This window comes from Rhamphochromis sp. 'chilingali' (genome assembly GCF_963969265.1).
Source record: "Rhamphochromis sp. 'chilingali' genome assembly, chromosome: 2".
NCBI lineage: Eukaryota > Metazoa > Chordata > Actinopteri > Cichliformes > Cichlidae > Rhamphochromis > Rhamphochromis sp. 'chilingali'.
In genome coordinates this window covers 19,730,340-19,758,247 of record NC_137930.1, presented here as the reverse complement: position 1 = coordinate 19,758,247, position 27,908 = coordinate 19,730,340, and the positions used below count along the sequence as shown (strand labels likewise).

The 27,908-nt window shown below is 39.5% G+C and overlaps 1 protein-coding gene across 9 annotated transcripts in view; it reads left to right on the top strand.

Annotated features, from left to right (window-relative positions):
• Positions 1 to 27,908, top strand: part of arhgap24 (Rho GTPase activating protein 24) — an 86,605-nt gene that overhangs the window by 50,255 nt on the left and 8,442 nt on the right. For 4 of the 9 annotated variants that reach the window (XM_080875447.1, XM_080875448.1, XM_080875451.1 and 1 more), the window contains 2 exons: positions 15,051 to 15,173; positions 24,209 to 24,416. In XM_080875447.1, coding sequence (XP_080731573.1) covers positions 15,051 to 15,173; positions 24,209 to 24,416 — 331 coding nt within the window. The other 5 variants (XM_080875449.1, XM_080875452.1, XM_080875455.1 and 2 more) reach the window with 5 other exon arrangements.

The following is a 27,908-nucleotide window of genomic DNA, read 5'->3' as shown; positions in this document are numbered from 1 at the left end:
GGGAGGAGGGGTGGTAGTTACACTTGCAGTTGCACAGGAAGAGAGAGAGAAAGAGAGCCAGGGACAACAACATCACATTAGAAAGGTATAGTACTCATCCACAACTATTTTCAGTTGCGGATGATAAAGGATTCAGAAAGTTTATTCATGCAGGCCCATATGACAGAGAATGTGCATGTTCTTTTTGTTTTCATATTTTAATTTATATTTAATTGTGTTGTGGTTTGCAGAGTTTTGTGTTGTTTCACTTAAAATTTGTTTAAAAGGAAAAAGCTGAAAATTTAAATAGTTAAAAGTTGAACTGTGACCAGTTGGTTTTTGTATTATGATTTATTTATTACATTTTATGTGGAGTGAATAAATAAAAGTATATTTACGGTGGCCCCTACAGACAAAGCACGTGCAAACTCCAAAACACGTGCAAACTCCAAAACACGTAAAAACTCCAAAACATGTACAAAACACAACAGAAGTGCTCCAGGATGCTAGGGCACAGTGTTGAGCTTTTGTTACCTAGTGGCTACACAAGTTAGCAAGTACCAACGACCGGATTTGGTGTGTGGTAGTAACAGGTAAATGAACTTTTTTTTTTATTTATTTGAATATATATGAGTGCTTGTGTATAAATACACAAATAATACACACATGCTTTCAATTGTGTTATTTAAGTGATCTAGGTAGCTCTGTTTTGGAAGTTCAGTTAACTCTAGGAATATGTTTTGGAGTTTGTACGTGCTTTGTCTCTAGGGGCCACCACATATATTTATATATAAACATATATAAATACAACCACCTTTTTTTTTTTACATTAGTAGTTCATTTTGTGCATAATTTTATATTCTAGGTAATAATAAATTAATTAAAGCAACAAAACAACCTGAAGAGCTGGTTCGGAGCCGAAAGAGCCGGCTCTTTTTAGTGAGCCGAGCCGAAAGAGCCGGTTCTCTAAAAAGAGCCGGAAATCCCATCACTAAACCCTACTCTCTATCTTTACCATGTCATTTCAAAATTACAATTTAAAGTCTTTCAAAGGAATAACATCCATAAACCATACGCAATATATGTAAGTGTGACTCAATTTGGTTGCACTATGCATATATGTAGCTTTAAAATAAATCTTGCCAGAGGAAGAAAAATCATGCTTGGTGGAGAACATTCTCCTAGCCGGTTCAAATTTCACTTTGCTTGGCTGCTTGGGGGAGATAACAGAACAGAGTCCTGAACTCACAGCTCCCCGCCTGCTTGTAAATCCATCCTAGTTAAGACATTCTCATGTGAAAATCCAAGGCAACAAATGAGGAGAGAAACTAGACAAAAGAAATACTGTATTGTACATAATGTTTGGCTACACATGAGAAAAAGCTGAATGATGGCAGTGAGGAGAGCAAAGGTGGGAACAGTGAATTAAAGCAGTCTGGGAAGTTGTAATGAGTATTTCAATAAAAGTGATGTGTTAGAAGCCAAGAGTGCAAACTGACTCTCCTGACTTTAGCTGAGACATCCTGAAACCTGTCACATTTAAACCAAAAAGGTGAAAAGTGTTGAATGAAACCAACATGTCTCTTTGATTACTTAACTGGTGGGGAGGTGGCAAGTAATGATGCTAGACCAACTAATAATATCAGCTTTGTAGAGTCTGCATATTCTCCACAGGCGTGTGTGGGTTCTCTCCAGCTACGCTGGCTTCCTTCCACAGTACAAAGACGTCCGTGTTTTTAAATTAACTGGGGATTCTAAATTGGCGCGGAGTGTGGATAGCTGTCCATCTGCAACATTGCAACATATTGGCAACCTATCACTGCAGTCATAGCCTCTCACCTTATGATAAGTCTTTGCTGTGCTAGTGGAAAAACCTCAGCAGAAGGTCAACACTGAGAGTCTTCATCATCATCTGCATTTCTTTGTCTCTCCAATGCATCACTTTCTAGCAGACAGTGCAGTGTTTTAGCCAACTTTGTCAGGGGGGAAAAAAATAGTGCTAGCAATGCTGCAGTGATCAATATGTAGACTCACTTGTTCGTCCATCTTACTGAAGCTCACACTAAGCACTGAATGTCCAGATTGCAGATATTTTCATACCTGAGTGTTTTATGGTGCACAAAGGGGTTTTCGAGAAAGATGACAATCAGTGTATTTGAGGAGGTCTTTGTGCAGCATGGGTAAGGGTTGCAGAGATCTCCACAAGCAATTTCAGCAACATCTTAAAAAATGAATACAAAGCCATCCTTCAGATGTGTGAATATAGAACTAAAACTCAATAAACTGGTAAAAAATCTCCTCAAAATTGTGAAACTTTGACCTTAGAGCCAGTATATTCACCCAGTCACCTGACCCTATTAAGCAGATTATTATAGAAGTGCACAGTGTAACTTGGAAACACATTTCCTAATAGTTATCCATATTCATGTTTCTTGTTTTATAGCCATAGCCACCAAGTAGAAAATGCATTGGTGGGAATCTCACGTCCAGCATGATAAATGATGACTGCCAGTGAGATTTATCTCTATCAAAATAACGTTGCCCCGACAAGCTCCTCAATCTCTCTACATCGCTACAGCAATCTAGGAAATGAAAATACTGATTTATACTTCTCATGGAAGTGTCCAAAACGACTTCATTTTACAAGGTGAATGAAATTAAAGGAAAAGATAATTTGTGTTTTCAGAATTTCTATTCTTCACAAGAGCTGAGCTAGGGAAAAGCTTGCATGCATATATATTTTTAAGTCTATGGGTTCTCGTGGGGAAAATAGATTCAACCGTCTATTCTGCCTCCATTATTCAAACTATACCAGAAGTCACGTCTCCACAGCCCTGTGTGAAAGGTTCAAAGGGCTTCCCAAAGGCCAGGCTGACTCAGACTACTTATTTTGACTGCAGGGACTGCAGGTGTGCATCTACCCTGAGGCCCTCATCAGTGCTGAAAGCTGATATTAGAAGGTATTACTGAGTGGGGCAACAGGTACTTTGTCAAGTCCACTCCTTGTTCTTTTCTCTGGTGAGGATAAAGGAAAAGCTCACTGCAATCTTCAAGCGCCAGGAAGTTTGTCTCCCAGTGGCTCCATCAACAATATTGTAATTGATTTTAGTAATCAAGTAGCAAACTGCATCATCTAAAAATATCCTTGTTAACAATGAGGATATTTGAGGCTGATGACATGTCTTTATTTTTCTTTTTCCTCTTTTTTTGTTTTTGCTTTTTTACCACAAAAGTCCTTTGATGGGTGGAATCCGATATTACACTGTTTGTGTGGGAATTACCCCTGACAGCTTCCTGTATGTAAATGAAAAACGTTTTAGATGTCGGACAAACATTTTGGTAGTGCAGAGTTCACATCACTGAATTCTTTGGCAATGACTCCCACACAGATTTACAGTCTCCCAAGCCAGGGGTGCACGACACGTTTGTCAAATCGGTTATAGTGTGATCCAGTGTGTTTACATAACCGTGACAACGTATTCCTTCCACACAGACTGAATGCATTCACTTAAAAAATACAGTATACCACTCATCCTGTCAGATACAATCCAGCCCCACAGAGAGCTTAGCTGTTCAAAGTGTCTCTGGCTATACACAAAACAAATTCTCAGACAGTGTGGTGATGACGATACCAGACTAAAAGCACGCTGTATCTGTGGGAGGGTTGACTTCTGTGAGGCCATTTGAGGTTTTTCTCTTGGATCTGCGTGTTCTGCACCTTTCCAGAAGTTTCCCTCCAGCATCATTATGCCTGTATCGCTAATGTAATGTTTTAACCTCACAGCGTTGTGTGCAAGTGTTCAAGTGACAACAGCTGCTAGCCCTCACCAAAACTCAGTGCTCCCTAACATTTAAATGAGATATCAATCCAGCAGCTAGTAGCCACTAAAGCTGTCAGTGCTCCAAAAGGTTCACTCGTAACGATTTTGGTATTTTAACAAACTTAAATTGTTATCATGAACAACTTAAATGTGTTCGAAGTCTGCTTTATGCTGCCACGGCAATAAATAGGTTGAACAGAATGATTGTGGTTTCTTAACGACACCGGAGAACCTACATGAATATCATTTGGGAATGTTTACAGTTTTCTTTTGTGGCTTTGGACCCTTCTTTTAAAAAACAAGTCGCATATTAAAGGATTCTTCTGGTCTTTTCCCATCCATTAGCACGTTCACTGCGTATCGCCTATGCTTTACACCCCTGCAGCAGCTTTTCAAAGCAAAACATAGCTTATTTTAGACTGTTTGATTCAAATTTCCCCACCCCGAGGGCAGCCAACAGTTTCCATTGGAGGAAGGCGTGGATATACCAGTGTTATCCTTTTGTTCTTTTTCTAGAAGAAGAATATTAATACATTCTTTGAAAAAAGCTTATATTACATTAAATCACACACTAATAATAAAACCTAAAAAAATAAAATGCTGGTATGCTTAAATCTGACTGTGTGACACCCCCCCCTTACTGCACCTCTGCTTTAGTGTCTAGCCTTTATGATTATCATGCCAGCTTACGTTACAAGCTCTGGGCTTCAAGGCCTGCTTGAGCCGCACTTCCTTCCTTCAGAAGTTGAAATTGATTCCCCTTACATAATGGTATATTTACAGCAGCCTTGGCAGAACACACAGACATAGCTCTTTATTTAGTTGGCATGAAATCAGAACAGAGACACTTGGCTCTTTGACAGTCCTGTGACCTCCCTGAACGGACTGACCCATTGCTTCCCTGCTTGTGCTCATGACAGCTCATTGAAACTCAACTCACTTTTTCTACCCAACAGCTGCAATTTCACTTGATTTCTTTTCATATCCTGTGACGACAGAGGTGAATGTGTATTCGCAGAATAACTTGATAATAACTTGTTTGATTTTTTTTTTTTTTTTTTTTTTAATGCAACTACACCTTAAAACATGACAACCTTGACTTCGACTATGCATATTCTTGTGGGTTCAACTAGACACGGTATCATGTTAGCCTTTGAAAAGTAAATAATACAGCGATTTTTGAGATGTGGCTGTTAGTCTCCTTTCTTTTTTCCTTCTTTTTGATGCCAGGGTTATCCACTTTCCTACAGGCGCCTGTAAAAGAGACAGTAGAGCCAAACAATCCTTGTCCCCTTTGACCTCCCCACTCCTATTCACTATGTTACTCATTCGGCATCAGATGGTAATGGATAGCCATAGAAACATCTATGGAGTCTGTGTTCTCTGCTAGACAAGGTCTTTAGGGATTCAGGCTAATGTTGTGATGTCTGTCTTCAGACTACATCTATTGACAGGCAAGGACCACCATGTCACCAGGGTGAGAATTAGCCGTCGATACCTTGCTGTGGTGGTGATGGGGGTGGGGGGTGGTGAAACGGGACACCCATTAGAAATACGTGGGAAGATATAACTGCAGAGAGGGGAGCTGTATCACCAGCAGCGTGGCAGACTTGTAATGAGAGTATAGCTGTTTTGAAAATACTTTGAAGGACGATTTAACGTTTTAAAAACACAGACAGAAAATATATAACCTTATTATAATGTAAGTTTAGGAATTATTTTTGATTGTATAAAATGTCACAAGAAATGAAAAAGGTTAGCCTAAGCTCCTCAGGTGACCTTTTTGAGTCGATGATCTATATGTTCAGAAAAAAGTAGCAAATCCTCACATTTGAGAAGATTTAAGCATGCGCTGACCTTTGCCATTTTTGCTGATGATGACTCATTTTGCAAATACATTTATGTTGTTATCTTAAAAGAGGATGACTCTTAGTTTAAGCATAAAACCAAGATAGTGTCACGGTCCGCTGTGACAGACCGTGTGGAGGACTCAGGTGCAGACACGAGTGACACGGGAGTAAACTTTAAACAAAAGCGAGCCTTTTATTGTGGCTGGTAACGCAAGAGAAACAAACAAGAATAAGGGCAGCACAAAAGCAATAACTAAACAGAAACCTAAACTGGGAATGAACTAAGGTAAGGCTATGACTTAGAATACAACAGACCGGGCATGGAAACATGGAGGGTGGGAACACAGACGACGCGACACAGACTGTAAGAAACACAGAGACTAAATACACATGAGGGATGATCAGGGGAAGTGGCCACACATGGGAACGCAGCTGATATACATGAACTTAACGACAGGACAGGAGGAGTGAAACTGAATACACTGACAGTGAATGCAGGCCTTCAAAGTAAAACAGGAAACATGGGACATGAACCGGGGAGACGTAGTACAGGGGGAGGTGACAGACGCGACAGCATGAACTTGACAATACAAGACACACAGACATAAACACACGAAGGGCAAGGGAGGCTTGATACAAGGGTAACATAACTACAAAAGGACTGGACTACCTTAAAGAACCTAAACAATCAATAAACATCAAAATAGACTAAACACAAAACACTGGGTCGCACGACCCAGGACCATGACAGATAGAGAAACAGCCAAAAGCTAGTGTATATTTTTTTCTTATTTAGTAAATCAGCCATGCAAACTAAGGCAAATTAAACAGCTTAATCTCCAGCATACTTTGTAGCTGAGTGTTCATTCAACCTTCTGCTGATGTTTTTCCACTAGTACACCAAAGATTTAAGGTTTTTAGTTTTGATAAATCAATTGCATCGACTGATATAAAGTGGAGTAAAAAAGCTGAAGTTTTAGTCTCGTACACAAACTCTAAATGTTGTTTATGTTGTCATTAATGCCTGATTGCACATTTGAAAGGTCAATATGATTACATCATTATAGTCTTAATGTTAAAAAAGCATTGTGGTGGGAATGGGAGATTCCATGTTTGCACATGGGGGTCATGCCCTCTGGAGAACCCTGGCCTCTGTTAAGCCTAAGCCTTCAGAGAGCTCTACCTATTGTTCCCATTACAGTGCTCTGCAGAAGTTTGTGGATGTGTGTGTGTGTGTGTGTGTGTGTGTGTGCTCACCAACCTCCCCCTGCTTTTCCAAATCCCCCCTTCCCACCCCCTCCCTCCCATTTCTCTTTCACACCCTCTCAGCTGTGCTCACTCACTCATTCTGAGCCGGGCCAAAAACTGGCAGAGCAGCTCCTCCAGTCAGAAACTCCCGTCCTCACATTGACTCAGACAGCCAGGACTTTGTAACTCATTCAGGACGCCTCTTTATTCCCCCCCTCCTCCAACCCTGGGTTTGCCGGAGATAACGAACGAGGGATGGAGGTGGTTCATCAGTCGATTCATAGCTTACCCCTGTATGGATTAACTAATTTATTGTCATCCCATCAAGGTAACAGTAATGAGTTTATTATTTGAGCCTTTTGAAAGCTTTTCTATGCACAGCCTCTGTCCTGCTACTGCTTAAGTATTTCCTTAACTTGTTTACTACAGGCTTCTTTGTTACAGCTGCATGTTTAGACCATCTGGAGATGATATTACTCATGAGTGAAATGGACCCTGTAGATAAGGGTACCAACAGTCATAAACAAAAGATGAAAAAGAAAATGGGAGCAGTGGTTTTTTTTCTTTTTGTTTCCGCTCTTAATACTCATCATTCCGTATGAATGGACAATTCGCTTTGCCGTGTAGCGTAGCTCGCCAGCCAGTGACCGACTTCCTGTGATGTTAGAGTCATTTATGATGCGCGGACCTCGGAGAAGACTATCATTAGACCTATTATTGAATCTCAACTTGCCCCTGCTTGCACACAAACAAGACGACTGCAGAAGACAAAAGAGAGGAGACGCTGATGTGCTCCTTTTAATCTCAACATGGACACACACAGGCTGGGAGAACTATGACACATATTTTTGTCATTTATCACTAAACAAGGTAGTTACAGTGTCTGCATTGTTTTCTCTGCCAGCAGCAGCTGCTTCCTCCACTTGGCAAGATGTGCAGTCAGGGTCTGGAAGAGCTTAACATTTCACAACAAGTCTGCAGACAAAAATCTATCCCATGTTTGTGTGTACGGAATATTTAGCTCATTTTGGCCCCTTTTTTAACACCTACTGTGCTCCCTTTGCCTTAATTTTTTTTTCTATGTGGTTATACCGCAGGACTGAGGTTTGCAATTATCAATTCAATGGACTAAAACTGCTTTGAAGATATGGAAATGTCATACTGTTAAGGTTTGCGTTCTATACTTTAGAACCACATTACATTAATATTTTAGCATTTTTAATAATAAGTATCTTATTTTTCGACATATGTGCAAGAAAACCGATATGCTGTTTTCAGATCTTTTCTCCACATGTGAGGCTACAACTGCTAGGTAGCTTTTTAGCTTTGCACAAAGCCTGGAGGCGGGGAAACAGATGGGCTGTCTGAAGGTATTTAGGGGGGAAAAAACTCATTTTGACAAATCTGCCTGCCAACAACTCAAAAGCATATAAACTTTAAATCAAGTTGTGTTTTTACATGAGTTTATGTGCCAGACAAAATCATTCTGCTAAGCTAGCGGTCATCATATTTGATGTAAAATATATTTATATGAGAAAGACGTCAATCTTATAGTAACTGGAACTTTCCGAAATATATAACTGAAGCCAAAAGACAGGCTCTTCACATCCACTTAGGTTACATGAATAGTAAACATATAATATATCATAATACTTGATGTAACTACAGGGTGTGAGTATCCTGGGCCATTCATGCCTGGTAACATATTACTGTTTATCGGCACAAAACATAACCATATATTGTATGGTCTTTATCCACACTGTGGCGCTCTACACAGATGCACTCCACTGTGGCTCCTAGAGGGCTCAGTGAAGACATGCAAGTCAAAGTGAAGTGCACGGGGGATCCAGGTATTTGTGAGCAATTACAGCACAGTGGGATCCTTTGTTGTCTCCCACCTGTTTTGAGCCATTAGTTAAAGACTATGTGCAGCTGGTTTGGCCACTTATTAAAGCCAGTGGTTACAGCTGGAATGAACAGTTGTTAGCCGTTTGCACTGAGCCCATCTAAGATGGCCTGCCATTCACATGTAAAGGTAACTGAACCTGATCCCAGGTTGTCAGTGAGAGGCTATAGTTTTGTTTGCAGATGTGCTCTCAAGTTGTTAATGTAGTTTATGCACAGCTGCAAGAAAAGTTTGTGATCCGTTTGGATTTTTTTTGTCCAACTCATATGGACGAACAGTCTGACTGAACTGAAAATCCACTGAAAGTTGTCTATGTTATTGCAGAACAGTGTGTGAAGTTTAAAGGAGCTGCAGCGCTCCCTACCAGAGTTGTGTGCTGGAGCTGACTGTGTTATTATCCCATCTCTGTGACATTATACAGATCCTAGAGGAGGAAAAAAAGCATCTGAAACTGAATGTTTAAAGTAGTCTGAAGCTTTACCATTGTCCTCACAGAGGGCACATGTATACAGTCTGCATATATTCTCACCAGTATTATAGGTCAAGATGTTGAACATGAAGACAAAACTTGCTCCACCAGGCTTTATATTTGAGGTTTTGGTGTGTGTGCAATACCATACTTATTTAAACACAGTGTTTCACATTCTGTCAGAAAGTTGTTCACAGAACGCTGTTCTCAAAAGAAAAGGAGTTTATTGCAAAGCTGTCTGGTTGCCAATTCTCCTTGCAGCTGCATGCAGTTCAGTTTAGCTGTGTCTTTCCTGTGTTTGTTGCTGTATCAGGTTTTGGGGTTGATTGTATTAATCCTCTGTCTGGTAATGTTGATCTTGAAGTAGCAGATGAAAGCCTAAACTAACTTTTGGTACGTGCTCCACTGCAGAGAATATCACCAGTAGAGTTACTGCTAAAACATGAAAAATATGGTGTTTTCCCTTCTCCTTAACGTTTCTTCTATGAAGTCTCAGTGTGAACAGGGAATCTTAATGTCTATGTCTCACTGAATGGAAGCTGCTTCTGAAGTAAAGGTCTGAAAGCTGAGGTTTTCTTTCTTTTTTCTTTTTTTTTGTAAAACTTTGGAGCAGTTTGCCAAAGCATGGCAAATCAGGCAAATTGTGAAAGCTGCCACGGTTGTCTCTTCAGGTAAAGTCGTGTTATACATGAAGACCGTCTCTGCATATGAACACCTACTGAGGTTGATCTCATTTATAAAGTCATAAAAGTGTTTCTGTTTTTTTAACATAGTATCAGCCCAAGAATTGTATGAGAGAAATACTTTGTCCGTAAAAGAATCAGTCAAAAATTATCTTAATTTATTATAGTCAGAATTTAACCGGTGGCTCATGATTTGTGAGCTAAATGTTAATTTCTTTCTGAAGTTAATATTATTAATTATTTACCACCATTTCCATGCCACTGAAAGTAGATAAGAATAGTTTTAGGGCATAAATCAGTGATTGACCTTTGCATGCTGGGAGACGATGGGATTATCTGAATGCTCTGTGCTTCTAAATAGTAAGATTCTCCAAACACTTACCACTTGAGCCCTAAATAGTTTATATTCTCCATGTGCTAAGTGAGTGTGACATCTCACCCAACCTTATAAACTGAGGCCAACTTAGGCCGCTATGGAAGAAAGCGGATCATCAACAGGAAATGACAGGAGGAAGAGCAGTGTGCTGTAATGCCCATGGTATGCTGTTTAATCCTGTTGCACGCTTGTTTAACGGCTTCACAACTGTTGTTTCCGAGAGGAAATGCTCTGTCTGTCCATGCAAGTAATGGAAGGCTGATTGATTTTAAATGTGGACAGAGGAACTCAAAGGGACACCAGGGAATTGCAGTTACTTTGCATGACAATTAACGCAAACAATGCTGGCAGGGTGGAGATGCCTCTGAGTCAGAAACCTTTCTGGCCAGTGGGAGTGATTGGTGTAACTGTGGGTAATGACTCAAAGCAGTGGTTAAGAATAATCACATGCTCAGGTTGAGAAATATGTCAGGTTGACCTTGTTGAGGCAGTTTGTATAAAGCGTTACGCATGCGTCATTTCCTTGATGCTACAGCCTAATTAATTATTGCTGTTACACTGGACCTGCTGCTGCATAGTAAACCGATTCATCATTTGTGCTTTAATGTGCATATATGGATTCATTTTAGTTTCTTAAGATTGGGTTCTCTTTTTGAAATATGCAGTGTAAAGTTATACGAATCAAATCAGCTTGTAATACAAGGCAAAAAAACCCAACTTTTTTTTTCTTTGCCTTGTTCAAAGGTCGTGTACCACATGAAAAGACCAAAATTAAGAAGATTTAATTGTTAACTAGTATGCATTATAGGCAGCTTATAAAAGAAATACATCAGTGAACTACACTCATAGACTGGATGTCTAGTCATCTTAGGTATCACAAGCAAGGGGTTGAAGTGCCTGCTCATACAGTAGTCACTTCTTTAGTATTGATTTTACTCCATAGTGAACTAAATTTACAAAATGTACCTGATGCTAAACGCTAAAACTAGCGATTCAGATCAAAACTTCATCAGCTCATTACCAGTTGGGTGATTTTCTTATTCGCCTTTATATAATCCTACTTGTTTTTGGATCCATTGCCCCCTGCAGGCCATTAGAAAGAATGCATCTGTAGGCACTGTGGCTTAGTGTTTCACAAATAACTCTGCACAGTAAGTCGTCTTGATGCATGCTCAATCATACAGGTCTTCTGTTCATCTGGATGTAGCGTTTTCACTGGGAGAAATGTTTCGTCACTCATCCAAGTGACTTGTTCAGTCTCAGCTGACTGCAGGTTTCCCCAAACAGTACATTTGCACAGTGACTGAAACTAGCCCGCTGAATGAACACTGGGCTTTGAGGTGAGTTCCTTGATCATTAATATGCAAATTGTCATAACTATTGATCACCAACCACTGATCAAAGCCCATTGATCAATGGCCATGAGAACCATTCACAGAGAGTTGGGGAATGGCTGCAGTATTCGCATCTGTATTGTCTGCTTTAAGTTTAAAATGATATCATTCAAATAAATTCAATTTTATTTATACACTACCAATTCACAACAGTCGTCTCAAGGTGTTTGAGGTGACTGTGATACAAGAGTAAAAACGAATGTAAGGCTGTTACACAGTTACAAAATATCCCTTTTGTTTCTTTAGTGTTATATTTGAGGGTATAATATATTAACAATGCTTTGACCTTGATATGTCACCACATAATTACACAAATAAAATGCATTCCATTTACAATGTTCTTCAATTTGCTGCTTAGGTCTGCTTTACATTTTAAATTATATCATATTAATGTCAAAATGTAACACTGATAGTCAACTGCAACAAAAATTTGAATAATGTGCATTTATTTCTAAAAATGTTTGATTTTATAGCATAATTTATTAACAATCCTTCAACTTTGATATGTTACCTCATAGTTGCAAAAATAAAATACATTATATTTGTGTTGTTGTTTAATTGGTTGCTTATGTCTGCTTTACATCTAATATTATACAAACTAGCCTCTGCCACTTTTTCAAATTCTTCATTTCATATTTACACGGTGACAAGATTCCACGGCATATACAGAAAACATTTGGTGAGCGTTAAGTTACTATGTTGAATGTGACACGTGAAATAAATGTAAATGGAGAATGTAACATTGGATATATGACGTTAAAAATGAATTGAAATTGTAGTGAGCCATTTGGAATGACCTATGCCTTCAGCAAGAACAAGTGAGTTCAGTACTGACAACAGGGGAAGTTGGACCATAAGGAGTAAATCATTCGCCCTGGAACCCGAAACGGCTTTGCACGGCCCTGGTCGCCACAGTCTCACACGGTGTGTCGGAAACAGTAGGCACACTCAAACCCATCGATGTGGCGCTCTCACCCGCTCTTTGAATTAAAGCTAATATTTATCCCCCGCTTTCTCGAGTTTGCTACACGGAGGACTCCGTGCTGGATTAAAAGCGGAGGCGCGGTCTCGCAAGCGAGAAGTGTTTTGGAGCGACGGAGCTTTTACGCCGGTGGCCAAAGAAACACTCCCATGTGCGAGCACGAGTGAGCGCCTCGGTTACCGGTTAGTCACCGTTTTGGTTCTGTTTTCGTTGACAAACAGCCTCACCCGACTGCGTGTCGCAGGTCGAGGGAAGGTAAAATGACGCTGCGGTTGTGATTTGTGCGGTTGGGAGGTGAGCTAAAGCTGCCGCTTTGTTTTTGTTTTCCTCGTGAATGGCCACGTTCAAACATTTACTGGAACGACCGAATAAGTTTTCTGCACGCATAAACACAAACGTCAAGTGTCTTCAAAGGTAAATATGTGGGCGTGGCAAGGTTAATGAATCGTATCCGCTTCGCGCAAAGTGTAATTAATTAATGGGAACTCTGCGAACGATCAATAGCGGGTCGTGACTAATCACTGGATTAGGAAAGCGAGAGAGCGCATTAGACTACTGTGAGAATGACTCTTAGTTTCTGGATACCGATCGAAAAATGGATCAAAACTTAAACGACTTTAATGTGAGAGCCGAATTGCAAACCTTTGCAAGCATTGATCAGGAACTTTTACTCTAACGGTGATTAACGGATGCTTAGATTGATTATCAATAGGTTAAACAGCTACACGTACTGCTGTAATGATATTTAGGAACCATATGAACATTAGCAACCCGCCAGATCTTTTATTTTATTAATAAAATGGTTTAAAGAGTGGCTTCAAACATAACTACTTTTATGATTTTTATATAGAATCTAATAGTTGCTAACTAAAGGTAGCCCCCTATTGGATTAGTTTGTGTTTTATGGAACATGTAACCTTAATTGTCATCCTTGACTGTTAATGATGAGGTAAATTTAATTTAACTTAATGATTGAGGTGTCTTCAAAGTCTGAATACTGTCAAATTTGGCAAAATGTATTTGCTGTATTGTATTTTTTGCTTGTAAAACATTGCTGGGTATTTTAGTTAGATTTTTGTGTAATCTTTACTGTATAAAAAGGTCAAAATTGTAGCAACTTGGTGAAGTCTACCAGCCAAAACACATACGTTTCAAGTGTTCCTGGAGTTTGGGCCTCTTCCAATTTTTTTCCTCTTCTCCATGCAAATTGGAAGTGATGAAGTTGTGCCAGGAACCTCTACTCTGCTTATTTCAACTGTATCAAACTGATTAGCACAGTTGGGGAGTGCTGGTAATGTACCCGTAACCTTGAGGTCATGCAAAAGTACAGCAAATGTATTGTCCTTAGCTAGGAAGACAAATGTCCTTTTTTTTACCTATTCTTCAGGACACAGAGAACCCCACCCCACTAAATTGATACATGCTGACACATGCTGTGATGTCTGTGCTGTTAGTCATGGGATTTTGAGAAGCCTACAGGTAACAGAAGGCGCTTTTAAATTTACACACTTCGTAACGCGATACTAGCCTTGCATTTTTAACTATTGCACCAAACTGACAGCTCAGGTGTTGAAAGCACTATTTATGCAACATTCACATTAAACACATGCATGACTCTCTGTGTGAGCCCCCCCCCCCCCCCCCCCCCCCCCCCCCCCCCCGCTGACCTGTCATGTTGTGTTCTAGTCTATTAATAGTTTTCATATGCAACATGCAGATTTCATCCATCTGATGCGATCACTGTGGCAGGATCCCTGGTGGTCAGAGTCATAAATAATTAAACTGCTAGTCTGACGCCTCATTTGTCTTCTTAAGAGCTCGTCTCTTCTGCATCCCTGTGAAATGCAGCAAGTTGTTTTGTTTATCTCGATGAAGCTGATGTAAAGGCTCTGTTGTCATAGTGATCACTGCAGCCAGATTGGTTATGTGAAACAGGTACAGTCTCCACTTCAGTCTGTCTGGTATGACATGACAGGAGAGTGCTTGTGGCCATTATCCACAGGTTAAATCAAGATACAGAGCCTGCCTCTAATGGAACATGCTGAGAGACAAGCATTTGCCTTTGACTGTGTGGTGCGCGTGTTTCAGAAGACGTATAGTTGTGAAATGGAGTTCAAGTAATTTATGTCAAACAAAGACATTTAATGGCAACCTTGGTTACCAGAAGGTCTTATCTTGTCATTAGTCTCTGTCCGTTCAGAAATGTGTTTTGCAGCCAGCTGGTGATTTCTTGTCGTGCTGAAAAACGTTATTCTCGATTCATGTTATTTTAGTTCTTGCTGGAGAGCGTGCAGTTTTGGATCTTGCATCATTTAAATTTTTCCTCCCATTTATTTATACAGGTGGAGAAAGAGAGCGGATGACAGCCAACCATGAGACCTACCTTCTTATGGCCAGCACCCAGAATGACATGGAAGACTGGGTGAAGACAATCCGAAGAGTCATCTGGGCGCCTTTTGGTGGAGGTTAGTACATACTATTTTGGTTTCCAACAGTTGTGAAACGAAGACGTTGAAGATGTTTTGTCTCCAGTAAATCCAGCCCACATCTTCTCTTCACAGCATTGTGCTCTAGCCCCTACCTGAACGTATAAACTCACTCTGTGTTTGGTCAGCAAAACCCATTTTGGACAAGTAAAAGTCTTAATATATGAATATATTTATACAATGTGCATACCTGTGGAACGTGCATTCAAAGTTTACCTGCTTTATTGTCATTTGAATTATATCAGAAGTAACAAACGATTGTGATGCAAAAACACAGATGAATATATTTATACAATGTAGATATAGTTGAGATGACCTGCTGAATCTCGCACTGAAGATCAGAATGGAGGAGAAAAGAGATTTAAGTGACTTTGAAAGTGGAATGGTTATTAATGCCAGACAGACTGGTCTCAGTATTTCAGAAACCATTGATTTACTGGGATTTTCCCACATAGTTGTCTCTAGGGTTTACAGAGAATGGTCTGAAAAACTGAAACTACCCCAGATTCTCTGGGTAAAAATGAATTGTTGATACCGCAGAAGACAATACCAGACTACTTCAAGTTCATAGGAAAGCAAAGTAATTAAAATAGCTACTAGTTGCATATTTTGGATATGCTCTTCTGCATGTCCAAGATATGTACATCTGAACACACAGCGTATTAGTGGTAACATTTATTTGAATTATTCTGTTTTTAACTGTTTGAATGTGTAGACATCAGCAAGACAACCTGCAGAAGTTCAAACACAGCTGTAGAAGGGGGACGAAAGGTGATTTAAGCGACGTTGAATGTGCCATGGTCAGTGTTGGTCAAGTTACTTGAAAAAAGTAATCAGTAACTAATTACTGATTACTTCCCCCCAAAAGTAATCCCGTTACTTTACTGATTACTTATTTTCAAAAGTAATTAATTAGTTACTTAGTTACTTTTTAAAAACACGATTTACAACCTGAAGAGGTGATAAAGCGATAGATCGTTCAGCCCAATTCTACTTTTTCTGCATAATCCATCATACAAAATGTAATCAAATGGAAAAGTCTCTTTTTTTTTTTAACTTGTTTTATCAGTTTTAATCTTTTAACTTTATGCATCAAGCAAAAAAATGTAATTATATGCAACATTCTCTGACTTGAATAAATTAGTTTAAGATTTAAACCTATTTTCTGCACATTCCAGCCCATAAAATAAAATATTTTTAGTGTTTACACTCACTCTTTCAAATAGATGCAAGTAAAACACAGCAGAAAATAAATAAAGTCAAAGACTAGCGGTCCTGTTGCTCTATTTTCACCGTAAAGCAGGACTGGGGGTAGGCGGAAGTTTACCCTGGTGCAGGTGTGCTGCGGTCAGTTGAAGAATCCACGAGTTTCTCTGTGAGTTTCCCATTATGTCGTTGCGCTCTCGGTGCTTGCTTGGAAGTTTAGGGATTTTTTTCGCTGTAAAAAGAAGTTTTCTTCCCACGCACAACGGACACTAATGTTTTTGTCACTTTTTACGGAATCAAACTCAAAGTAAGGTCAGTACTTCCACGCTTTAAACGCTGCACGCTCATACTCTCTCCCACAATCGATATGTGGTCCATTGTTGATCTGCACACAGCTGTTGTCACTAACGGCGCACTCGCTTACGTCACTGTCATGAGACATTCTCGCAAAAAATCACGGTTTTAGTAACGCAGTAACGCAGCGTTCCTACGGGAAAGTAACGGTAATCTAATTACCGTTTTTGCAATAGTAATCCCTTACTTTACTCGTTACTTGAAAAAAGTAATCAGATTGCAGTAACGCGCCCATCTCTGGCCATGGTTGTTGTCCAACACAACCGTCCTTATGGTTTACAGAGAAAAAGAGTAAACCTCAAGTGAGCGACAGTTCTCTGGCAGGAAGTGTCATGTTTGTTCTAGAGGTCAGAGGAGAACGACCAGTCTGCTGAACAGTGATGCAAAAGAGCATTTCTAAATGGACAACACATTGAACTTGAAGCACATGAACTGTAGCAGCAAAAGACCACACTGACTGTCACTCCTTCCAGCTGAGAACAGGAAACTGAGGCTGCAATTCACACCTACTCTTTAAAATAGGAAAACAGAAGATTTAAAAAAACAATAAAGCATTTCCTCATCAGATGAGTCTTGATTTCTGCAACATGCAGAATTTGGTGTAAACAGCATGAAAGCATAGATTACTTGTATCAAATGATCAGGCTGCTGGTGGTGATGCAATGGTGTCGGGTATTTTCTGGGACACTTGGACACCATGTCCATCTAGAGCTGGGCGATATGAGATTTTTTCATATCACGATATGTTTTTTTCATTTCAGGCGATAACGATATCTATCACGATATAAGCCAAATAACTATATTTGTAAGATTTAAATGTGCCGTTGCTCACAAGTAAAATGTGAAATAATCAGCAGCTTGTTTTTATTTAAATATTTATTTCCCATAATAAGTTCAACAGGGTAGATGTACTTAAGGAACATGAGACTTTTTCAGATAAATAAAGGCAAATATTGCAAACTACACAAAAGGCAGCCGCTAAAGCGTTTAAGTTTCAAAATAGGACAAACGAAACAGACTAAATTGTCAATTCCACTTAGAAACAAAATATTAATTCTAAAAATAAATCTTAGTTTGTTTTACAGAAGAACAGACAAAACTGACTAACTTTTGTCAATATCAAATAAACTGAGAACTAAAAGGAAATTCTCAATCTCTCCTTGTTGTATAGCTGAGCTTTTCAAACAGTTTTAACAGTTACTTTAGTCTGACAAAAGCCGAATGACGAATTAGCGCTTCCAGTCAGAGACTGAGGCTACGTCCACACATACACGGGTATTTTTGAAAACGGAGATTTTCCGTTTTCGTTTTAAAAAATAATCCCGTCCACACATAAAGGCAGAAATGAAGGAAAACGCTGCTATGAACATGCCAAAGCAGCAGGTGGCGCTAGATTCCTAACCGTGCAGAAATGTTGGCCAATCAGAAGTCTAGAAGCCTCGGTGGGAAAAAGTAAACAAAGCTGGGGCATAGAAGCAGAACCGAGTCGTATGTGTGGACGGACAGTAACTGTGTGTATATGTAAGCATTTAAACACTGCAGAGAGTAGAATTAACAGTAACAGTATTGTAGAAATTCATTTCACCGAAACAATAACGTGGCGCACAGTGTGACGCATGCACCAGTTTATTGTATTTCCAGACTTGCTTTCGGCACAATTTACAGTGCACGCTACTCTGTTTTTTGTCAGACTTGAAATAGCCGAAATACCTTCACACTACGGAACTTCTATGGCTCTTCCGTTTGACAATCTCTCCGGCATTGGAACCATCATCTGTTTTCTCTTCGGTCACGCTCGGTTGATTTTTCTAGTCGGCACATTCATGTCCTCCATTATGCGCTGGCTGCTTCCCAAACAAACACACGTGCGGCTTGGCACTTGTGCTGTACGTAACAAGTCACGCGACGTGACGCTGCGGCTGTGATTGGTTTGGCTCTGCGCTACTTAATTTGGATTGGCTGACCTTTTTTTTTTTTTTTTTTTTTTTTTTTTTTGAGGACAAGAGCTGCGAGGTCTATCGCGATAGCTTAATTTCTCTATCGAGTAAAAGTTATATCGCGATACATATCGTTATCGTTCTATCGCCCAGCTCTATGTCCATCCCTTCATCATCACTGTGTACCCTACTGATGGAAGCTTCCATTAGAAAGACATGCTATTTTACAAAGCTCAAATAATCTCAAAGTGGCTTCTTGAACTCGGAGTGAGTTCACTGTAACGAAATAGCCTCCACAGTCAGCAGATGTTAAATCCATCACCTCTGGCATGTGGTGGAACGGGACAAATCTGCAGCAACTGTGTAATGTGGATGTTTCAAGCAGCAGTCTATGGCACAAAGAGCTGGTAAAGTCCACTGAGTATAAAATAAGAGTGTGCTGGCATTTAAAACCTTTTTTTCCCCTTGTGGCATCATGGCATGTGTTCCGGGTGGCATTATCACAGTACTTGGCCATTACTTGACATAATAATGTTTTCAGTGTCTTTTGAAGTATCAAATCCAAGTCTGTGCTTCTTGAATCTCCACATAGCATTTTTGTTTTTCATTTCTACCCAGCCTGGTCATGTCATGTAATAAAGGAACACAAATGCATTCTATAGCGGTTACATGTGTCAAGTGAGCTGAAATCTAATCATAAAATAAGCTGTGAGTCATCGCTCAGTGCATGATGCTGTAATTGTTCTCATGAAGTTGTTCCTGACTTTGGAATTAGCGTGCTGATTACCGAGCCTCCCGCTGCGCCGCCGTGGTTTCGTTATCCACCGCCTTGGCAGACACCGGCCTACTTTGTGTAAGAACAGGGCACAAGTGCAGCATTTGTAACTGGACAGCCAGTTCAGGCAGCTCTCAGTAACAAAATGAATAGAGGAGGCAGAGCTGGCCCCTCTGTTTTCAGTGCAGGCAGCTTGATGTCTATTGCAGCTGACTGCTCTTCAAAAGGATGAGCCATTCGTCAAAGATACCACACGAAAGGTGGCTCCATGCTGGACCAGAGCCAGGCTGTCTTTGTCTCTGTCATGCACACATATACAGAGCCCAGACACATGCGCGCACACACCACACACACATATTCCAGCTTTTCACATTTTGCAGTAGCAGCAGAAGCTAGCTGAGCACGGATTGGCTGACGAGTGATCCTGAAGTGTGGTGAAACTCTGTTCAGTAAGTGACAGGAAGGCGGCTGCCAGAATGAATGAGCCCCCCTTGAAACCTTTACCGTCATGCTGTGATGCCACTCGCTGCGATGTGGCATTAACCGCAACAAACACTTAAGCAGGAAAGAGTGTGAGATGTGCAGCTGCGGCTTTTCCGTCTGGATCTTTGGAGATCTGTGTCATGGTAAATGTCAGTTGTCTTTTCGTAGTTTGGGGAAGTGTTTGAATTTGAAAAGAGCTTCTTTTAATATTTTCAAAATGCCTCATTTCCAAGCCATGTTCCCTGTGGTAAATGTCAGCTATTCCAGACTGCTGTGCCATTTCTGTCCAGTTTTGTCTGATCCCTGTGCCGCACTGACTTTCAGTAATAGTGGTGGTCATAACAATTTTCATCTATTAATTCAGCTCCTCACCTCCTGCGCACTTGTGCACTTTCAGCTTCAATGTGGCTTCCAAAACTGTCATAACTTACAGTAAAAAAAATTGCTTTTAAATGTGACCCCACAGATAAGCAGCACACAGTTAAGTACATTTATCTGTCTTCTGGCTTTGGATTGCAGTGTCCTCTTCTAAACTTCCTTTGATCTCAACTCCATAAAAGCTGGAGAAAGTTTGTTTTTAAATGTCAGTCGGGATGTGAGATCAGCCATCATTTGCCTTTATATTATGCTTCTGAGCTTTAAGTAGTATTTATAGACTATCAGTAGGAGGGAACAAATGTTTTTAACCATATTGTGTCTAATTAAGTGGCAAATTTTAAATTATGTTCATTCTTCTAATCATAAATACAGATCACACTCCGAGAGTAGTTGTCCTAACTGTTAATTTCATCCATACCAAATCTCTGAATCATCGTTACGTTTTAAACCATCTTAATAACGAAAGCATTACCTAAGTCCTGCCACGGCACACCGAGCGATGGTAAAACAAACAGAGCTGCATCAGCATGTTTCTGTCTGGAGGCGTATTGTTGAATCTAAACTTTATTTCCTTAACGACAATCCAGACCGGCCTCGTCAGTTTTGTAAATTGGCAGTTCATTAAATGCAAATGTTTTACACGTTTGCATGTTTTACCTTTACACTAAAGGTCAGAGAAGCAATTCGAGGTTTTTTTATGTGGATTATCATGAAATGTCTTATTGGTTTGTATTTGATAAAACAGGTTGTATGTTGTCCATGAACTAAAATCACTTTTATACTTGTGTGTGTGAGTGAGAGAGAGAGAGAGAGAGAGAGATTCTGTGCAACTGGCAGATACTAAGATTTTTTTGCAGAGATGTCACTCATGTGCACGCTTTGGTCTTGTGGTTTGTCCCGTATCCAGCACTATTGGGAGCGCCAAATATTCATATAACACTTGCTCACACTCTGCATAAGCTGGTGCACACACACACACACACACACACACACACACACACACACACATTTACATGTGACCCAGGAAAACATTCCTAGACTCATGACCAGAACGTCTGGAGGAATGACCTCATTTTCACTCGTTTTTTTCCCCTTTCTTCTCTTTTCGATACACGCGGATATTAATCATTCTTTACTAAAGTGAAGCTGGGCTCTTCTGTATTTTACTCTGGTCTGTCTAATATTTGGAAAAGTGGACCCACAGCTTCAGATATTTCACTGTTTTGTCATATTGGGGTTGCTGTGAAGATCGAAGTGGCAAAATCCCAGAGCGACTCCAGACTTCTGAGGAGCTTCTTCTCATCAAGCAAAGACAGCTTTCTGAGAGATGGAAATGAGAACAGTTTGGCCGACCCGCTGTCAAACTGATGCATCCAGTCTATTCCACTGCTTTTGTTTTGTTCTCTGTCATTTCTGCAAAGATTAGGGCTGGTTTTGGGAAAATGCTTGTGTGCACGCACTTGAAAATTTGCACCTCTGGTATGTTTTCTTATCACAAATTTATTAATAGGCCTTTTTTCTGGAAACTTAAAAGTTGCGTCATTTTTAAGAGGGGTGAGTAATCACATTCGCTTCTAATGAGAAATGTTTTGAAGCCTTTGCAGCAGTTTGTGGGAAAAGTCTCAATACACCTGTTGAAAATCTTAAGCTTCTAGTTTTTTAGTGTCTATTTCAGACCCTGGCTATTTGAAGCCGTTTCTTGCTGTGTTAAGGAGGATGCTGGTAGGCTGAATCTGTTTCCGGCGTCTGATTGTACCATGTTGTACCACGTGTGTGTATGTGTGTGAGTAGCCTCTCTCTGTATCTGGAGACTGGAAAAGTATGCAGATCCAAATCTCTCAGGAAGGCAGCTTTAATCCCCTCTTGTGTTGCATCCACATGAGACGGCTGTAAATCAGGCTGGTTTTTTTTTTCTACAGCGTCTGCCTCGGACAAAAGGCGAGAGGTGCTCAGGAAGTTAGAGATTTGATCATCAGACTAAGTGTGTGTGTGTGCGTGCGTGCGTGCGTGTGTGTGTGTGTGTGTGTGTGTGTGCAAGAGAGAATATTTTACATTTTATTTGCTTGGATTGTCAGGAAAACCTTATCATAAATTCCTTTCAATTGATTTAACTGCTCTCTTTGATGTTACTTGAGCTGTAGATGGTATGCTAATGGCCTCTGCAATTCTTTGAGAAATGTCAGGGAGTTCAACATATTAAACAGCATTGATTTCTCTAGATTAAAAAAAAAATATATATAGATAGATAGATAGATAGATAGATAGAGATATATAGAGATATATATATATATATATATAGATATATATATATAGATATATATATATATATAGATATATATATATATATAGATATATATATAGATATATAGATAGATAGATAGATAGATAGATAGATAGATATATATATAGATATATATAGAGATATATATAGATAGATAGATAGATATAGATAGATAGATAGATAGATAGATATATATATATATATAGATAGATAGATAGATAGATATCTATCTTGTACACACTGTTAGGGCTGCTCGATTATGGCAAAAATGATAATCATGATTATTTTCACTGAAATTGAGATCACGATTATTTGACGATATTTATTTAACCCTTTAAGACCTACTATAGAACCAAGTCCACCAGAGCTTATATTATTTTTTTACATGCTGTAGTGCCATTTGTGGGAGCATTTCAAGTTGCTATACATCAATACAACTGTTATAGCCCATATTTTAATAATATGTATGCATTAAGTCCATAGTAATTACATAAATTGCAAAAAAGTGCAATAAACTACAAAAAAAATTGAAAATTGCTTTTGTTTTGTTTACATATATTTCTACTTGGAGAAATTTAAGAGGTTTATCCCTCAAAACTTTAAATACAATAAAGTTGCAAAAAATAGTTTCCCACCACAGGAAATTTATTTTGAGTGTCTTCATAGTTTTATTTTGGAGATACAGCAATTTTTATATACTGCAGGAAAAACAAAAAACAATCCTATGATGCAAATTTGCAAAGAAAACAGCATGTGCATCATTTCACTGTGGGAAGTGTTACGAACAGCTGATAGGAACGGCAAAGCGTGTTTCTGGAATATTATGTTTTTGTTCCTGCAAGCGCTTTTTATGCAATTTTTGCAAAGCTATATGTGGAACGAAACCGTGACCGAGGACAAGCTGATGGCATCAGATGTAAGTACAACTCCTCCGGTTTCATATGCAAAACAAATTATTGCGCTAGCTTACACATTTCAGGTTCTACAGGGATTTAAAAATAGTTACGCAAAACGGAGCTTACTGCTCTGACCGGCTTTAAAGGGTTAACAATGACTTTAAAAAATAATATAAAATAGTGTGCAACACCACTGAAGTTTTGTTTTGTTTTTTTTTTTAACTCTCTTTTCAACCAACGGCAGTCACTCTCCAAATAACTTCTGCTTAGCTTTCCGAGCTTCCCTCGGGTCCTCTTAATCAGCGGTCTCCAACCTTTTTTGCGCCACGGACGGTTTATGCCCGACAATATTTTCACGGACCGGCCTTTAAGGTGTCGCGGATAAATGAGGGAGGGGCTAATAATCGGCTCAGTCATTTTTAATGATCGTTGAAAGCCCAGATCGTAATCGTGATTAAAATTCGATTAATTGAGCAGCCCTACACACTGTATTAAATTATAAGCTTGGCTGCATAACAAAATGTAAACAGCATAAATAGAGTATAAGTGTATACTTCTGCCTACTCCTTTTCAAACAAAAAAATGGAATGATATTTTGTAATGATTGTGAATGTACATGTTTGAAATAAAAAGGAACTGAACTGAAGAGTTGACATTTATCACCTTTATAGCATTAGCAAACTTTTTGTGTGTGTCTGTTTCAGGGATCTTTGGTCAGAAGCTGGAAGAGACCGTGCGGTATGAACGCCGGTTTGGGAACAAGCTCGCCCCTATGCTGGTAGAGCAGTGCGTGGATTTCATTCGGCAGAGGGGTCTTCAGGAAGAGGGCCTTTTCAGGCTGCCAGGACAGGCCAACCTGGTCAAAGAGCTGCAGGATGCCTTTGACTGTGGAGAGAAGCCCTCTTTTGATTGGTAAGCAGAAATGTGCCCGTACAGGCTGGTTTAGATTTCCTCAGTGCGTTTTAATGTCGACTTGATACGTTCGGCTCGGGGAGTTGAAATGCAAAAAAAGTGGGCGGGTTAGTACAGGGTTCAGTTGTATCTGCTTAGAGAAACTTGAGTGATACAGCTGCTCGAAACCTGTATCAATTATGAAAGACATAATTATTTAATTTAGGAATATTTAATATGTATCTTAAGTCTAAGCAATGTGATAATTGAAGCTTGGCAAAAACATTATTGTTATGATTTATTAAACTGAGGATAAGTACCTGAATAAGTATCAAGCTGCTTGAACAGCGCTATCACAAAGACCGATGTGGTAAATCCATGATAGTTAAAATGTATGATAACTCCCCTCCATGCAGGGAGAGGTCATCCTCATATTTGCACACTATCTGTCCACTATCTGTTGCAGGCACCATATTCATACCTGACCTGGTGAGATGTCTCTTGCACACGATGATGTATCAGAACAAATTTCCTCAGCTCTTTTCATGTCTTATATTTAAAACACAGCCTCATTGTTCAACCATCTTTACTGTGGGAGTTCTGCAGGTCTCCCAAATTCTGTCATAATTCATATTAGCACTTGGCCTCCTTTGGCTGTCTTCTTCTGCATGGCTAATGTCCAATTTGTCAGTTTTATGGTTACCACTTGGAGGTCAGTCTCAGGTCATTCTGGTGGAATGTTAGCTTGTGAGATGAAGCTGTCATCGTTATCAAACATGGGTGTTTAACTTGCCAGTTTTCATTTTGTCCCTCTGAACACAACAGCTTGAATATCGCCTCATTACATTAGAGAAAACACAACTCTGTTGTTGGTTATTTGTGTGTTGCATTTTGCCACACATTATTCGGATTTCAAATAATCAAAACTGAACCGGTTTTGCATTTTTGAGCACAACCACACAGATAATAAACAAATGCAGGCAGTTACCTTATTATATAATAAGGTTTAAGGACCCATATGCCCCTTGACCTCCTTAACAGGTATTTTCTGTTGCTGAATTAGACCTCTGGACTGAGTGGGTGTGTGGAGAGCACAGAAAGCGGCACAGCTCAGTTCATTGACGTGTCTGCTCAGAGGAACATTTTTGTGCACAAATGAGTTTTTCTGTGTCCCATCAGACCAAAGTCATCATCTTGATTGGAGCTTACTGAATTCCACCAAATTTCTGCTAAATCTAAATCAAAGACAAATTATTCTGTCCAGTATGATGAAAACAAGAATGCAACAGTTTGCTCCTAACCATCATTACGGAGCAATAATAGACAAAAATAAGAGTCTGAGCAGTACAGTGGTGATGACATTAGCACTGCCGCCTCACAGAAAAAAAGATTTCGACTCAACCCTGCCTCTCACCCAGTGACAGCTGGTACAGGTGCCAACCTCCCATTATCCTGCATTGGATAAGCACTTAACAGGACATATAGGTGGATGGAAACTTTCATGATATGTTAGTTTGTGAGATAGCACCACTTTGTCAGGGAAAAAAGGGGTGTGCCCTGGACAAGATTGACAGTCCAGCACAGTGTTAACACAGAAAGGCAGACAACCAGTCGCAATATTCATTCCCAGTTTACAATCACCAGTTAAAGGTTTGAGCCCCTTGAAAAATCCCAAGTAGGGCAGGAAAACTTAACATAGAAGTAGGGATGTCACAATATCAGAAATGTGTTTGCTAAAGAAGTGTTTGCAGAGTAGCCAAGTGACAGTACGAGGTATAATATGAGCTTATTTTAAAGCATTTCATGTTAACCGATGGAGTCATGAACGGATGGATGGAAGTTAGCCAATGCCGTCCATTTAGCGTATTGAAAATAGTTGATTGTACAACAGCAAAACTGTCTCCAACTTAATGGCAATCTGTATCTTAAACTTGTGTAAATGTAAACTGCCCCCATCTGGTTCCAGAGTAACAGCAGCCTCAGTACGTATGCTGCACAGGGTATCTAAAACAAAACAAGAACCGCCACTTTGTCCAAATTTTTGTATTTAAATGTAGATCGGTTCTACAGATCTCGGAAGGGCTCTAACCAGAAAAAAAAAGTGCTGTAGACACCAGTTTCACAACACAAGGTACAAATATCCAAGATAATCAACTTATTTCCTATTTGTACAACTGAAAGTATGTGTGGACTTGAACTCAGATTTTGGGAAGTTAAAACAATGTTGCAAAATGGACAAATGCGTGCTCTAACATTTGAGGATATATAAAAACAACAGAAATATGGAAGTTGGAATTGCAGGTTGTGTTTGTTATTGTAAAATGTTAAATATCAGTATAAAAGTAATTAATTACTTGAAAAGTAACTATTGCGTTACTTTTTTTTTTAAAAATGTAACCCTCTGGGGTCCAGGGTATAATTGGCCATTTTTCACTACTTTTGATTAAACCTCTACATTTCACCTTTAAAAACTATTTACTTTGCCTTGTTTGGTGTCATTCTTTTCAGCACAACCTCACGTGTCTGAATTTACAGTTATGTTTTCATTTTGACATACTGCATTAACACAATTGATCATAAATCAGACAAAAAACATAAATTCCAAGTAAAGTTTTTTTACTGTAACATCCACAAACATGTTTAATGAATCATATTTCATAACTTTAAATGCAACTATAAATTGTCAATTTAAAATCCTATGCACAGGTTTTGCAAACAAAGTTGTTTGCAGTCATTTACCTTTTACCCTTTTTTTAAATAACCATTTCAAACTATTTACAGAACAATCAGCTGTTCTGCATCAATAAGATGCCGCACAAACTATTTGTGCCACTCCAAAAAAATAATTTCTGTCCATTATAAAGGAGAACATCACAGCCTGATACCTGCAGGTCTGACAGCAGCAGGTGTATCACTCCTCCTGTTTTTTAACTGGAGACAGCAGTCGCCTCATTGTTCTGACACACAACACAAAACTATCCACAACACTACACACTAACTACACAAGACAACACATTAACTACACACTCCAAACACGCTAAACGTCACAAATCTCTCACATCTCAAAACTCGCTCTCTCTCTCGCCATCACTCCTAAAACTTCCCCCTCTTTCTAAACAACCAAATGTCTTGGTGCCATATCATTATTGATTGGTCGACATGGTGCATTTTTCCACCAACACGAAAGGGGTGGGGGGGGTTTTGTCCTTTTTTTTTTCTTTTTTTTTTTTTTTTTGCTCATAAGCAGAGGGTGCTTGCTAGCGCTGTCCTTAGACAACGTGACGAAAGTATTCAGGAAAAAACACGCATATATTGTTTATCATGACTCTGGTTTTACGTGGCCTATTAACACAATTTAAAAACTGGTATATATCACCTTGTTGCTGCTTGTTGCTTGTTGTTGTTGTCGTCATGTGATTGGCTTACCACGACCACGGTACTTTATTCTTCCTCAGTCAAACAGCAGCACTCATGTGATTGTTTTACCCCCTTAGCAGCTTCAGGTGTTGTGCC